The following is a 12,421-nucleotide window of genomic DNA, read 5'->3' as shown; positions in this document are numbered from 1 at the left end:
CAGTGGAATTGATTAGAAAGTGTATGCTAGCTGCTTAGAGTCAACAAAAGAGTTATGCAGATGCCAAGTGACGAGATGCGAAATTCAAAGTTGGAGATCAAATCTTCTTAAGAATATCTCCAATGAAAGGAGTGAAGCGGTTCGGGAAGAAAGGCAAACTTAGTCCCCGGTACATAGGTCCTTTTGAGATCTTGAACAAGGTGGGACCAGAAGCGTATAGATTAGCCCTACCACCAGCTCTTGCACGTTCACATCTCGATGCTGCGTAGATATGTGTCAGCCTCATCCCACGTTCTCAGTACGATACGTTAGCACTCTAGAAAGACCTTAGTTATGAGAAACGACCGGTTCGCATCCTAGAGAAGAGGGTGCAGGAATTACAGTCGAAGAGTATTCTGATAGTCAATGTCTTATGGAGTAATAACACAGAACAGGGGGCAACGTGGGAATTGGGGGAAGACATTCTAGCACGGTATTCAAAAGTATATGGTAAGTAAAATTTTGAAGACGAAATTTCTTTAAAGGGGGAAGAATGTATTAACCAAGGTTATTATTTTCTTATAAGCTCCTTAAATATGATCTTAGGTTAGCTTTAGTTATGACTTGAGTTGTGGAACAAAGATTTCTTTAAGCTTAAATTAATTAAGTTGTGATTTTATGACTTATAAATAATTATAGTTTGGATAATTATAATTATTTTACATATGATTAAATTAATGTACAATTTTATTAAGTATTAAATGCACATGTTATTTGATGTATTAAGAAGTGAACATGTGACATTAAACTAAGTCCAAGTATTATAATTAAAATGAAAACCAAAATAAGTTAATCTCAGGTTTGGCACAAAAATAGGAAGGATTTGACTCAATTTAAATTTTAAAGATAGGCAAGATTAGATCTATTTGAATTAAGTGATTATGTGTCAAGAAGAGTTAAGTAAATGGGTATTTAAAAGATTTAGTTTAAGTAGTCAAATAATTAAGTAGAGATAGTAGTGTGATGGTTGAACTAAGAGTTAGATAAGTAAATGAAGTTTTCGTAACTTTAGGATGCTGTAACTTTAGACCTAGTTTTAACCCATTTATATTATTATTTTGGAAAAATAGTATTTCTAAAAAGTTGTAGATAATTTAATTAGCTATCTAACGATATAAAAATGGCCTAAATCTAACTCCTACAGCTCTAGTTACATTAATTTTACTACAGGAGGGTCCAGAGTTACGAGATATGGGATAGTAGTTTGGACTTTGACTAAAGTTTGAATCAAATGGAGACTATGTGGCATACTTGAAGATGATGTAGCTACAAAAAGGGAGTAAGACTAGGCTGGCCAAAACCAGATAGTGGAGGGAAGATTTGATTTTTAAAATTTAAGTTGAATAGTGTGGAGAAAATCAAGGAAGGGAGTTGGGGTTTGAAGCCTATAAATAGAGACTTACCCTTCACCATCTTTCTCACACTCAAAAGCTCTCTGAAACCTTTCACATCGAAATCCATAGTCCCAAAAGCTCTCTCCATTTTGCCATAAACACTCTACATAGCCATAGCTGAAACACTAGTCCGTATATTGTTCGGGGTCTTTTTCTTCTATTTTCTTTATTTTGCCTTAAACACTATTGTCTTTCTAAACCCTATTATAGCCGAAATATTGAACCCCATCAAGCCAATATATAACCAAAATCTACCAAAGTATCCAAACTCTTGGTATAGTTGTTGGAGATAGACATTAAAGAGTAGACTCGGGATTTCATCATTTTAGCTCTAGGTTGAAGGTGTGACTTTATGAGGTTTAGAAAATTCTTGAAAGTATAGTTTTATTATAAGGCTCTAATATATATATCTTATGTTGTATTTAAGGTTGATTGGACGTTTTCTATAGCAAGCAATCTTTTCTCTTTCTTTTTCTCTCCACACTCATGGTAAGGAAAATAAGTTAGATTTATGTGCTATGTGCTTTGTGTATGTCTGTTTGTTTTTATGTCTTTTAGTCTCTTAGGAAATATAGTTGCTTAAATAGAAAATCCCGAGATTTTTATCATTATCGTAGACTATAGTTGTGTCTAAACCTACCTCTAAATAATAGCAATGAGACTATAGATGTATCTATCACATACTACGATAATGAGTTAATGGTCATTAATATTGTAATACATTTTGATGTTTTAAGTTTTATGTTATGCTTTAGTAAATTTTCTTTACTGGGCATTAGGCTCATTCATTTTTATTTAGATTGTGCAGGTAAATGAATATGGTAGGCGGGATTGATCCATGGCGACTCTGGCATGTGTATCAGGTGAGGACTAAAGGAATGGACCAATGGAATCGATCGAGGATAACATTGACCTTTGAGTCTTTTTATTATGTATTTATGATTTCCACATTTAGTATTTGAATATTTAAAAATAAATGTTTGATTTTTCTTTATGATTTTATGTATAAACAATGGGATCTCGTATTTTTAATTTTCTATAATAAAGTTTTATTATTTTATGTATATATATATGTATATATCCAAAAGATATATAATTATTGCCTTAGTAGTTTTTAATGGTATGAGATTTTTATGTTGGTCGGGTCTTTACACTTAGCTACATCGAATAGTTATGATATATATACACACAATAACATATATTATATAATATAATATTTTTTATTTATAATCACTTTAATAGTCTTTTATCAAAAATATATTTAATTTAAACATGTAAATTTGTTTAAATAAAATAAAATAAATATCACATCCTCATACAACTTTTTCCATGTCACAATACTTAATTTACCAAACACAGAGTTGTTTTTCCTCACAATACAGCTGTATCAAACTGTCCCTTTGTCATGTCGTCAATTTTTAAAGTAATCATTCATAGATAGTAACATTGAGATGGAGTTCACATGTATATATTGATTCATTTATCATTTTTAAGAGTTTTTTTTTTTTTTTAATTATGATCTTTACAAATGTAAAACATCAAAATTATAATTTTACCAACAATTTTTATTCCAATAGAATAATTTTTTTTTTAGTTGAAAAGTAAAAGTGAAAATTGTGATTAAGATTTTTTATTCTTAAATTATATTATTTTTGAGTTGAGAATGTAAAATTGTTTTATTTTTTTTAAACAATAAATATTTTTTAAGATGACCTTTTTTTTTTTTAATTTCTAATAGGGAAAGTTGTGTACTTTACTTTTTTTTAGAAGGTGTAAAAAGAAAGAAGAGTTATATTCACACCTCATAAATGTATGAACGCATACATAAATGTATGAATACACTATTACGCCTCATCAATGTATTGCTATTTCTAGAAAATGAAACTATTACATATTTATTATAAAAGAAAATGAATAAAATGTACATTTTAAAATCTTTAGTTATATATCTAAAATTTTAGTTAGTACACATTTATTATAAATAAAATTAAAACTATGATTTTTTTTCATTTACATACACTCTGTCTAATCTCTAAAAATTAAATTGCAATACAATAATAAAAAAAAAATCACTAGAAAAAAATAATATAATATGATAATTTTATTCTATTTTTTTGAATTTATTTTTAGGATTTAATACAATCCTTATTTAATTATCTACTTTTATTAAGAGGCATTCAATTTGTTATTTAATTTCTACTTTTTAATAAATGTTGTGCATAATTTTATTTTTATTCTTTGTAAAATATGTATAGAATTGAAGACCTAATCTATATAGAAAATAAATAGAGTGTAATTATAAATAAATGTACTTTTTTAGGGTATAAATAGTTTGAGGTGTAAATACAACTCCCCGAAAAGAAATTTTTTAAATTTATGAAGAAATTATTTAGAAAGGGGTGATAAGAGAAAAAAATATATAGAAGGTTTTGCATGCATATAGAAGCACCCATATATAATGCCCAAATTTTTCTTTAGAAAATATGTATTATTTGCATTTCATTAGAATTAAAATATTATTACTATATAAAAAACATCGCAAAAAATAAAACTTTCCAAAAGTAAAATATAATAAATAACATTAAAACCCATTAATGTTGAAATATATATGTATTAAGCATTATAAAATATATGAGTATATGCATTAATATACCCCATGTTGATATATACCCCACACCAAACGGCCTATTAAAAGATATCTATTTATTTATATCAATAATTGAATATGGCAGTTCTTCAAAAAATAAAATAAAAATAATAATTGAACACGACAGACACTAAAGTTAGTGGAAACGGTGTTACTCTTGTTTGGCTCACTTCATTAATACTAACATGTTACATGTATATGTATTGATTAATATCTAGGATTTCTCCAAAACGAAAATTAATATTTATAGGAGAAAATAAAATACATAGAATTTTCAGACGAGAGAGTCAATATTTGGGTCAACTACAACGTGTTGGTGGTTGTTCATCTTGGTTGGAAGTTTGAATGAATAGGAGGGAGAGATTGCATGGACAGCTTTGTCATCCACTCGAATCATTCTGTAGGCCCACGAGCCCATCATCGTTCCCATGACTGGGCCAACCATATACACCCAAAGCCCTTTGTACTCTCCACTCGCAATTGCTGGGCCCAGTGTTCTTGCTGGGTTCATTGATCCACCTGATATTGGTCTGTATTCACAAATACCACTTATTTTGTGTAATGAACTAATCTAATTAAAACTTTAAAAATTTGAACTTAATTTCCCTTTTCTCTATTCTTACTACTAAATAACAGGTAGTAAAACCTTATAGAATGATATTAGTCTGTGGTATTAAATTTGAGAAATTTTTATGGACTGTGAAGTAGACTTATTGTCAGTCCCTTTTTGGGCCGGTTTGGGCCATTCCCATTTTCTGAACCCATAATTGCTTACCCAGCAAAGATTGATGTTATGCACACAGCTGAACCCACTGCTATACCAGCTAGCTCTCCAACCTGGAGGCAAAGCAAAAAACTTGAGTCAAGTATTGGACGAAGATGAATTGATTATAATACAAATATAAGAATAATCATATATCTATCTATCTATATATATATATATTGTAACATACAGCTTTAGTATCAGTTGCCACAGCAGAAGTGACAAACATCATAATAAAGGTAACAACTATTTCCATGATCAAAGCCTGAACATCTGTCCCTGACGGTGTTGTGGTGCCAATATATTGTATTGGGTCTAGCACTTCACGTAGTGTATATGCACCTAAAATTGCTCCTATGAGTTGAGCTGCTGCATACAACGGAACCTGCAATACAATGATCGATTTATGTATATATTTGCTAGCTTATATTGTATTCATAATAATTACACATTCACTAATAAATTTTATCAAGCTATATATACATATATATGTTGCCCAATCCTTTAAAAAACTTATTAATCTTTTTTTTTCCTTCATAATTAACGATCATTTCCTCTTGTATACAATCAAAAACTTAATTTATGTCCCTATTCCAAGTTTTTCCAATAATTAATGTTCGAAACACTATTTTGGAAAACTATTGGATTCTTGTGACCGACTTCTCTTCACTCATCTATGGCATAGAAACACGTGTGTGTCATAATGTTTATTAATTAATTTGTTTAGTTAACAAATTAAGTGTCATGATCTCTTTATCTCATGACCAATGAAACGAAAGAAACAAATGTATCATGACAACTTGATCGTCAATATATATTTATATATTCTCAATTTATAATTTCTTGCAATCAAATTATCTAATATATTAGCATTAAAGCAAGTGATCATCAAGTGTTAATTACCTGTTTCCATGGAAAATGTCGAACCGCTGCAAAAGCTAGAGTGACGGCAGGGTTCATGTGTGCACCGGAGATGTGACCCACGGCGTAGATCATGACGGTGACAATGAGGCCGCCGGCAAGTGATGCTCCCAGCTGTGGCACTCTGCGCTCATCACTTTGGCTTAGGGCAGCCGCACCGCATGTCACAAACACCATCAGAAACGTTGCTATGATTTCTGCCAGCACCTATCATCATTATATTTAAACAAGATTGAGCAATATTGTTATTATATTAACCTTAAACCGCTCGACGTATTCTTTTTCCAAAACTCCCATTAATTCGTTTCATGTATTACATATAAGATATAAATATACATATATAAATATATGTATATGTACTAACTTAGTACATATACATATATTTATATATGTATATTTATATCTTATATGTAATACATGAAACGAATTAATGGGAGTTTTGGAAAAAGAATACATATACTGTATATATGTATATGTACCTTTCGAAGAAAATTAGATTGATACTCCTTATAGTAGAGTACCCAAAGAGGGGATGATGATGGGCTAACATGATTTTGTGACTGATCATGGTCAGCATGAATAGTCATTTTAGTTTCTCCTTCTATTGATATATCCATTTGTGAACTGGAAAGGTTGAAAAGTGTAGTTATATATACTAAAAGAGCGCAATCTACAGTAGATAAAAGTGTGATGAAACTTTGGTAAGCTAGGTCTCTATCTAGGGTTTTGTAATTTTAGGTATGCACTAATGAATCTTGGACCGATGACTTAAATAGAGATCGCATGCTCCTGTGTTGTCATGAGTTTGTGAGTTGTGACCGTGCGTGATAAAATCTCAAAACTATTATATTATCTATTTTTATATCATGTCTCGCTAGATACGTACTTATCTAGTAATTCAGTAGATTAATGGAAATTTAATCACATCTCAAGAAATTTATCATCGTCGTACGTCCATCGGTCTTTGATAAATAGATATAGTGTAAAAAAATGAAAAGAGGAATCAATCATGAGATAATAATATCTCTGTGTTTGTTTTTTTTATGTTCATGATATGTTTCTTTTTAACAACTAATTGTTATACCAATTGGTTAGTAGAAAATATGATGATGCAAACATATGTATGGGCATACACTTTTTTCCTTTTTCTATTCTTTTTTTCTGTTCAAACCGCGTACTTTGGATCTCCTTTTTGCCCAATCTTTCTCACTGATCATAAACTTTGAAATAAAAAATAAAGCATAAACTTGCACACATCAGTGTATATACACATACACATTATTAATTCCATATACATATATAAGATCAGTAATATAGCAAGATTCAGTTCTATATCTACTGGTCAGCCTAAATAGATACCAGAAAGTGATTTGGTCTTAAGGGCCGGTCTTCCTCAATAAATTAATTTTCCACTCATACAAATATATATATATATTTATTAAGCACGATATAACTTGTTTCCACTAACCAAGATTGATTGATCGATCAAGTTGCAAAGGGAGAGGTGCTTCGTTGCCAAGTGTTTATTGGCAAGCAGTATCAGGTGCCAACTGGCTGCCAATATATCATCACATAGTCCGGTATGATCTATTCTCAGTCTCCTAAATCTAAACCACCCCTAATAAAATTATGAGCTTTTTTTCTCCACTTTTTTTAATGTGTAACTTGTGGCTACAGTAATTTCTTTATTGTAAATAATTTATCATCAATCAGTGAAAAAAATCACAAATTTATTAGTGACCACATTATCTAGATGAGATCAACTATATACTTAATTATATTTATATACAGAAAAGTTAAGAAAATAGTTTGGCAACTATTATACATGTTGAAGTAAAGATTTGAAAAAACTACCTTCTCTTTTTGTTTAGAATTTTACTGGTTAAATAATGACGTGACTGAAAATAATTAAAATTAAATCAAATAATAGTTTACGTCAAATATCTTTATCTGATAATATGCCTAATCTTATAGTTTGTTCACGTGTCAAAAAAATTTAATAAATATAAGTTTCAACATTACAAAAATAAACACAATAAATTTGAAATAAAAATATAGATTCAATGCTACAAAATTAGAGTATAAATTTAATTAGAGTATAAAATTTTATTAAATATATTTGAGTTAACTGATCAATGAATACGTACAAACATCAAACTCATTTAATTTTTCTTTTCTCAATTTATTTAACTAATTCTTTTTAATTTATATGGTGTACAGTTATCTACAATCTAAATTAAGATAATATATATTATAGATCCATGTGCTTTTTTGGTTTGGACCTCGTTTTGTCGGCATTCTTGTTATACAACTATAGTTTTATGACATTTGTGTTAAGTTATGGTAACTATATCTCTCATCATTAATTTTGTTAACCTCGATCTAAGAACTTTTGATATGCAAAAAAAAAAGGAAAATAGTATTAGTGAGGGTAAAAGATTTACAAGCTTTCACTAGCTCTTTAGATGGAGTATCACTACAAAAAAAACTAGTATTACCGGCGGAGGATTCCGCGGTAATAAATGGTGTGTCCGTCGGTAATATATATTACCGGCGGCAGTCCGCTGGTAAAGGCCCGCTGGTAATAATCAGTCGGTATTAACGGAATTACCGACCGACTGACACACCCGTCGATATTGTATTAATACCGGCGGATTAATAGAGGCGAGACTCCGCCGATATAAAATAACTCTGTCAGTCTCGTTTAACTCATTTAATACCAGCGGGTTCTGCCTCTATTAATCCGTCGGTAATAAAATACTAATATTAAAATAGAATAATTGATTTTATTTTATTTCATAATAAATATACATATAATACTTATTTAAAAATAATAATATTTAACGTAAATTATAATTAATAACACAATTAATATTCATAAAAAAAAATAGCATTATAATTAATCATAAAATTAACATAATAAAAATATCAATTGTCTCATTTTAATTACATATGAACTAATCATAAAATAAACATAATAAAATTTCAATTGTCTTAATATAATTAAAAAAACGTAATCTAATTATTATTGTTTTGATCGGGCCAACCAGGTGTAAAATATTCATTAAGATCAATATCTTGATCACTAGTATTAGGGCGCGGCAATGGTGGTGAAGCAAACTGTGGTGCTTGTGGAGAGTGCTGCTGCGAAGATAATCTAAATTGTCGAGTATGTGGTCGCGCCGAGGGAGACTGATGCAATAAACTCTCAAACTGACCATACATCTACTACTGCGACAAACTCACAAATTGACCATACATCTGCTGTGGATGTTGCTGCTGCGATGAATCCCCGAAGTCACGACGCCTAGGATGTGACGTCTAAGATCCCGCAGGGACGTCGTGGTAATAAAAAGGAGGGGACTGGGAGGAGCGTCCATACATGTTTGGATAATTCTGTTGAGGTGGATAAAAATGTTGTTGTTGTTGTGGCATCGACCAAGGAGGTGGACTTTGAGAAGATATACCACCTTCAGGTTATGATGGTAAATATCGTTGCAGAAGGCTTTCAAACCGCGACTCAGTTTCTGTACTGGTATGCTGAGGATTACCATATGGACCTTGTTGAGATTTCAACATCCGGATCTCTTCACGCATTGACTTCATCATTTCTGCCATAGTAGCCATGTCTTCCTGAGGTGTATGAGCAGGTTGGGCCTGTGACTAACTTTGACTTGTGGAGCTGGAAGCTGATTTTTTCCCTTTGCCTTTGCTGTAACCTACTCCTCTTTGAAAGTCAGACCTCTCCCCAAGTACTTTACTCATAATCTCGTACTGATCGATCGACGAGGAATCAGCAGCAGATCCAGTTTCAGATCCCTCCGTCGGTCCTTGAGACTGGCTTTGAAGTCGTGCCCTCTCAAGCACTTCCGTCATTTTTTCCTGTTCATAAAAAGTGTTAGAAACACATCAGTAACATAGTTTAATGAAAATAATAACACAAAAGTTTAAACTTACAAAAGTTTCTCGAGCTGTGTCGTTGACAAAAAAATTTGTCGATTTTCTCAAATGGCTATCTTTCCAAGTATCAATAACATGTTCATCAGGGTTCGCCTATACAAATGTAGAGATAGGAAGTTAGAATGTAAAATTTTGTTAAATTAAATTAATATTTTTACTTACAAATTGGTGACACTTAGCTGCCATCGATTTTGTGCCTTGCGTCGATGTATACTTCATTTCTTTTTTGTTTTTCTTGTTTTGGTTGGATCGCGCAATAAATTTTGGGCTAAAAAACAACTGAACAATATCTTTCCAACTCTCCTTGGTGCAATGGTCAGGTGGGGCAACTAAAACACTCTCCAAATCTTCCAGATTAGAGTAATATTTTTTGAAGTGAGTACGTCTGATGTTCTTTCTCACAGAATATCTTTTGCATATCTCTGTGTAGATAGTTTTCATAACTCTCTCGGGTTCTGGATGACCGTCAACATTATAAAAATGCTACATTAAAAAATAACACGTTAGTTTAGTTTGTAAATGATTTTAATAAAAAATTTATACCACAAGACTTGTTCTAAATTTTTACCTTCATCTTTTGTACGACTTGTTCCTTAAATTGTTGAGGTACATCAGCAAAATCCAAGTAATGTCCTGGCAACAACAAGGTGACTTGGAGGCCTATCTCGCGGAAAAAAGCTTGGTCCTCCAAGCCAACCACTTTGTCTGTCCTAGGATCAAGCTGAAGATCTAGTGGTTTCCCGGAATTTCGCCTTCGAATTGCAAGTGGTGTGTTATTAGCCAGGCCACGACCCTTTCTTCTCGGCACTTCAGCTATCCACATTTTCAACAATAACCAAAATTTGAAATATTAATATATATTAAACATTCGTTAAGCTTGACTTTCAAGCTATGAGCAAAATTTGAAAATTATTATTAACCTGACTCGCAGGAAGAGGGTACTCTACTAGGATCTGGCGGGCCTAGACCTCCACCATCTCCGCCGTGAGAGGTGGCTATATCCGCTGACATTGTACTTAGGAACAAAAATTATTAGTTAGTATCAAATATCACCAATGGAAATGAACAAAATGATTACAAGTCCCATATATTATATTTTAAACAATTGTCTTTATTACAAAAATATAAAAACTATGTAGAATAATCACTATCACTTTCATCATTAATTAAATTAACATCAATTGGAGACACATAATTAACATCATCTTCACAAATATCAACTAGCAATTCATCTTCTTCATCGACTTCTTCTTCACCTAAGTCGTCATTTATGAAATTATCATCCAATTGATCAGCAAGTGAATTTTTTATAGTGCCAATATATGTTGCAGGTTCATGAGACTCCATAACCAACTGACCGAGATCCATGGTCAACACAAAATTTGATGAGCTTCTGTCACGTACAACATCAACATCTGCATCAGCTTCATCGTCCTTGATGTCCCAAATTTGACGATGATTGACATCCTCAACCATTTTCCAGTGTCGGCCTCTAAGTAGATCATCGAGATAGAATACTTGCTTAGCTTGGCTAGCAAGTATATAAGGCTCATCTTTGTACCATTCACTACTGACGTTTATACTGGTGATATTATTTTCAATGATTGTTTTCTTCTTGCTTGGATCAGTGTTAAACCATTTACACCTAAACAATGCAACTGAATATGCACCAGTGAAAGATAAGACCAGTGTAACGACCCGGATTTTCAAGACTCGATAATGTGGAAATATAAATGTTTTCATTTAACAAAATGTCTCAAAAACCCGTATAAAAAAAAACTTTTTAAAAAGTCGTATGGTCATACTTAACATTTAGTTACAAACATGTTTTATAAAGATTAGAGTGAGCCTAGTTTAGGAAAATTACACAACATTTCCAAAAATAAAAAGGCTTCCCAAAAGGTCGGTCCACATGTACATTTGCAAGGAAGACTCCAGCGCTCACTGCTCTGCCTTGCCCTTGCTCTTACCTACAACATGAAACAACTAGGTAAGCGAAAACGCTTAGTAAGATCAACTTTCAAACAAAGCAGGTAGAGAAATAGGGATCCGGACCCATCCGGACCCTACACAATCAATTTCAAGAACGCCAAAGCATCCTGGCAAACTTATGGTCATGCCTGATAACCAAGGATAAATTAATTCATATCTAGATAAACATCCTGCACTCAGAAAATCCCAGAACAAGCAGATATATTATATCACAACTATATCTTACCAACAATTATATCCCTGCACTCAGAAAATCCCAGAGCAAGCAGATATATTATATCACAATATAATTCGAGACCAACGCTCGACAATTTCCAACAATTCAGGCGTAACGCGCCCTCCAACATAATTGCTAATCTGTAAAAGAGAACCGAGTCTCCACACTAAGATCTAGCCAATAAATATTCTCATCAAGGGTAACTATCGTGTTACCTAGGGCATCGCTACTTATCCAAGAGTGTAATCCAATTTACACGGTTTTACGGAGACATCTATGTTAATCAGTGGTGCTGGTGAGCAATTGCCCCTAGGGTGTTCAGCCTCACTCTATCTTGGCAACCCCTAGTATCTCTAGGCACTCTCACTGAATGGCCAATATTCACGGCTGCTATCCGGGAATAACTTATCAGAGCACTTGCTCGGATTCTAACCGTCCAATGATTAAGTAAGCATGAGGGCCCCTAGGTCCCATTTATCTTGGCGCCC

General features: G+C 32.3%; 1 protein-coding gene across 1 annotated transcript; it reads right to left on the bottom strand.

Annotated features, from left to right (window-relative positions):
- Positions 1-4,240: 4,240 nt before the first annotated feature.
- Positions 4,241-11,200, bottom strand: LOC133814371 (aquaporin NIP2-1-like). The gene is made up of 8 exons (XM_062247338.1): positions 10,981-11,200; positions 10,422-10,537; positions 9,279-9,397; positions 6,244-6,388; positions 5,747-5,971; positions 5,034-5,228; positions 4,856-4,917; positions 4,241-4,610 (listed from the first exon to the last, which is right to left on the bottom strand). The coding sequence occupies exons 1-8, from the start codon at positions 11,198-11,200 to the stop codon at positions 4,355-4,357; spliced, it is 1,338 nt and encodes a 445-aa protein (XP_062103322.1). The 3' UTR covers positions 4,241-4,354.
- Positions 11,201-12,421: the final 1,221 nt, after the last annotated feature.

This window comes from Humulus lupulus, chromosome 2 (assembly GCF_963169125.1).
Source record: "Humulus lupulus chromosome 2, drHumLupu1.1, whole genome shotgun sequence".
NCBI classification, from domain to species: domain Eukaryota; kingdom Viridiplantae; phylum Streptophyta; class Magnoliopsida; order Rosales; family Cannabaceae; genus Humulus; species Humulus lupulus.
The sequence above is the reverse complement of the archived record's forward strand: the minus strand, read 5'-3'. Positions and strand labels throughout refer to the sequence as shown.

Bases quoted from the DNA above. Each gene is read 5' to 3' on its own strand.
- LOC133814371 (XM_062247338.1), bottom strand. From the start codon at position 11,200: ATGGTTGAGGATGTCAATCATCGTCAAATTTGGGACATCAAGGACGAT. The intron at 10,538-10,980 runs GTGAAGAAGAAG...AAATGTGGATAG, and splicing joins TTTCATAAATGACGACTTAG to CTGAAGTGCCGAGAAGAAAG. The intron at 4,611-4,855 runs GTAAGCAATTAT...TTGTGAATACAG, and splicing joins ATAACATCAATCTTTGCTGG to ACCAATATCAGGTGGATCAA.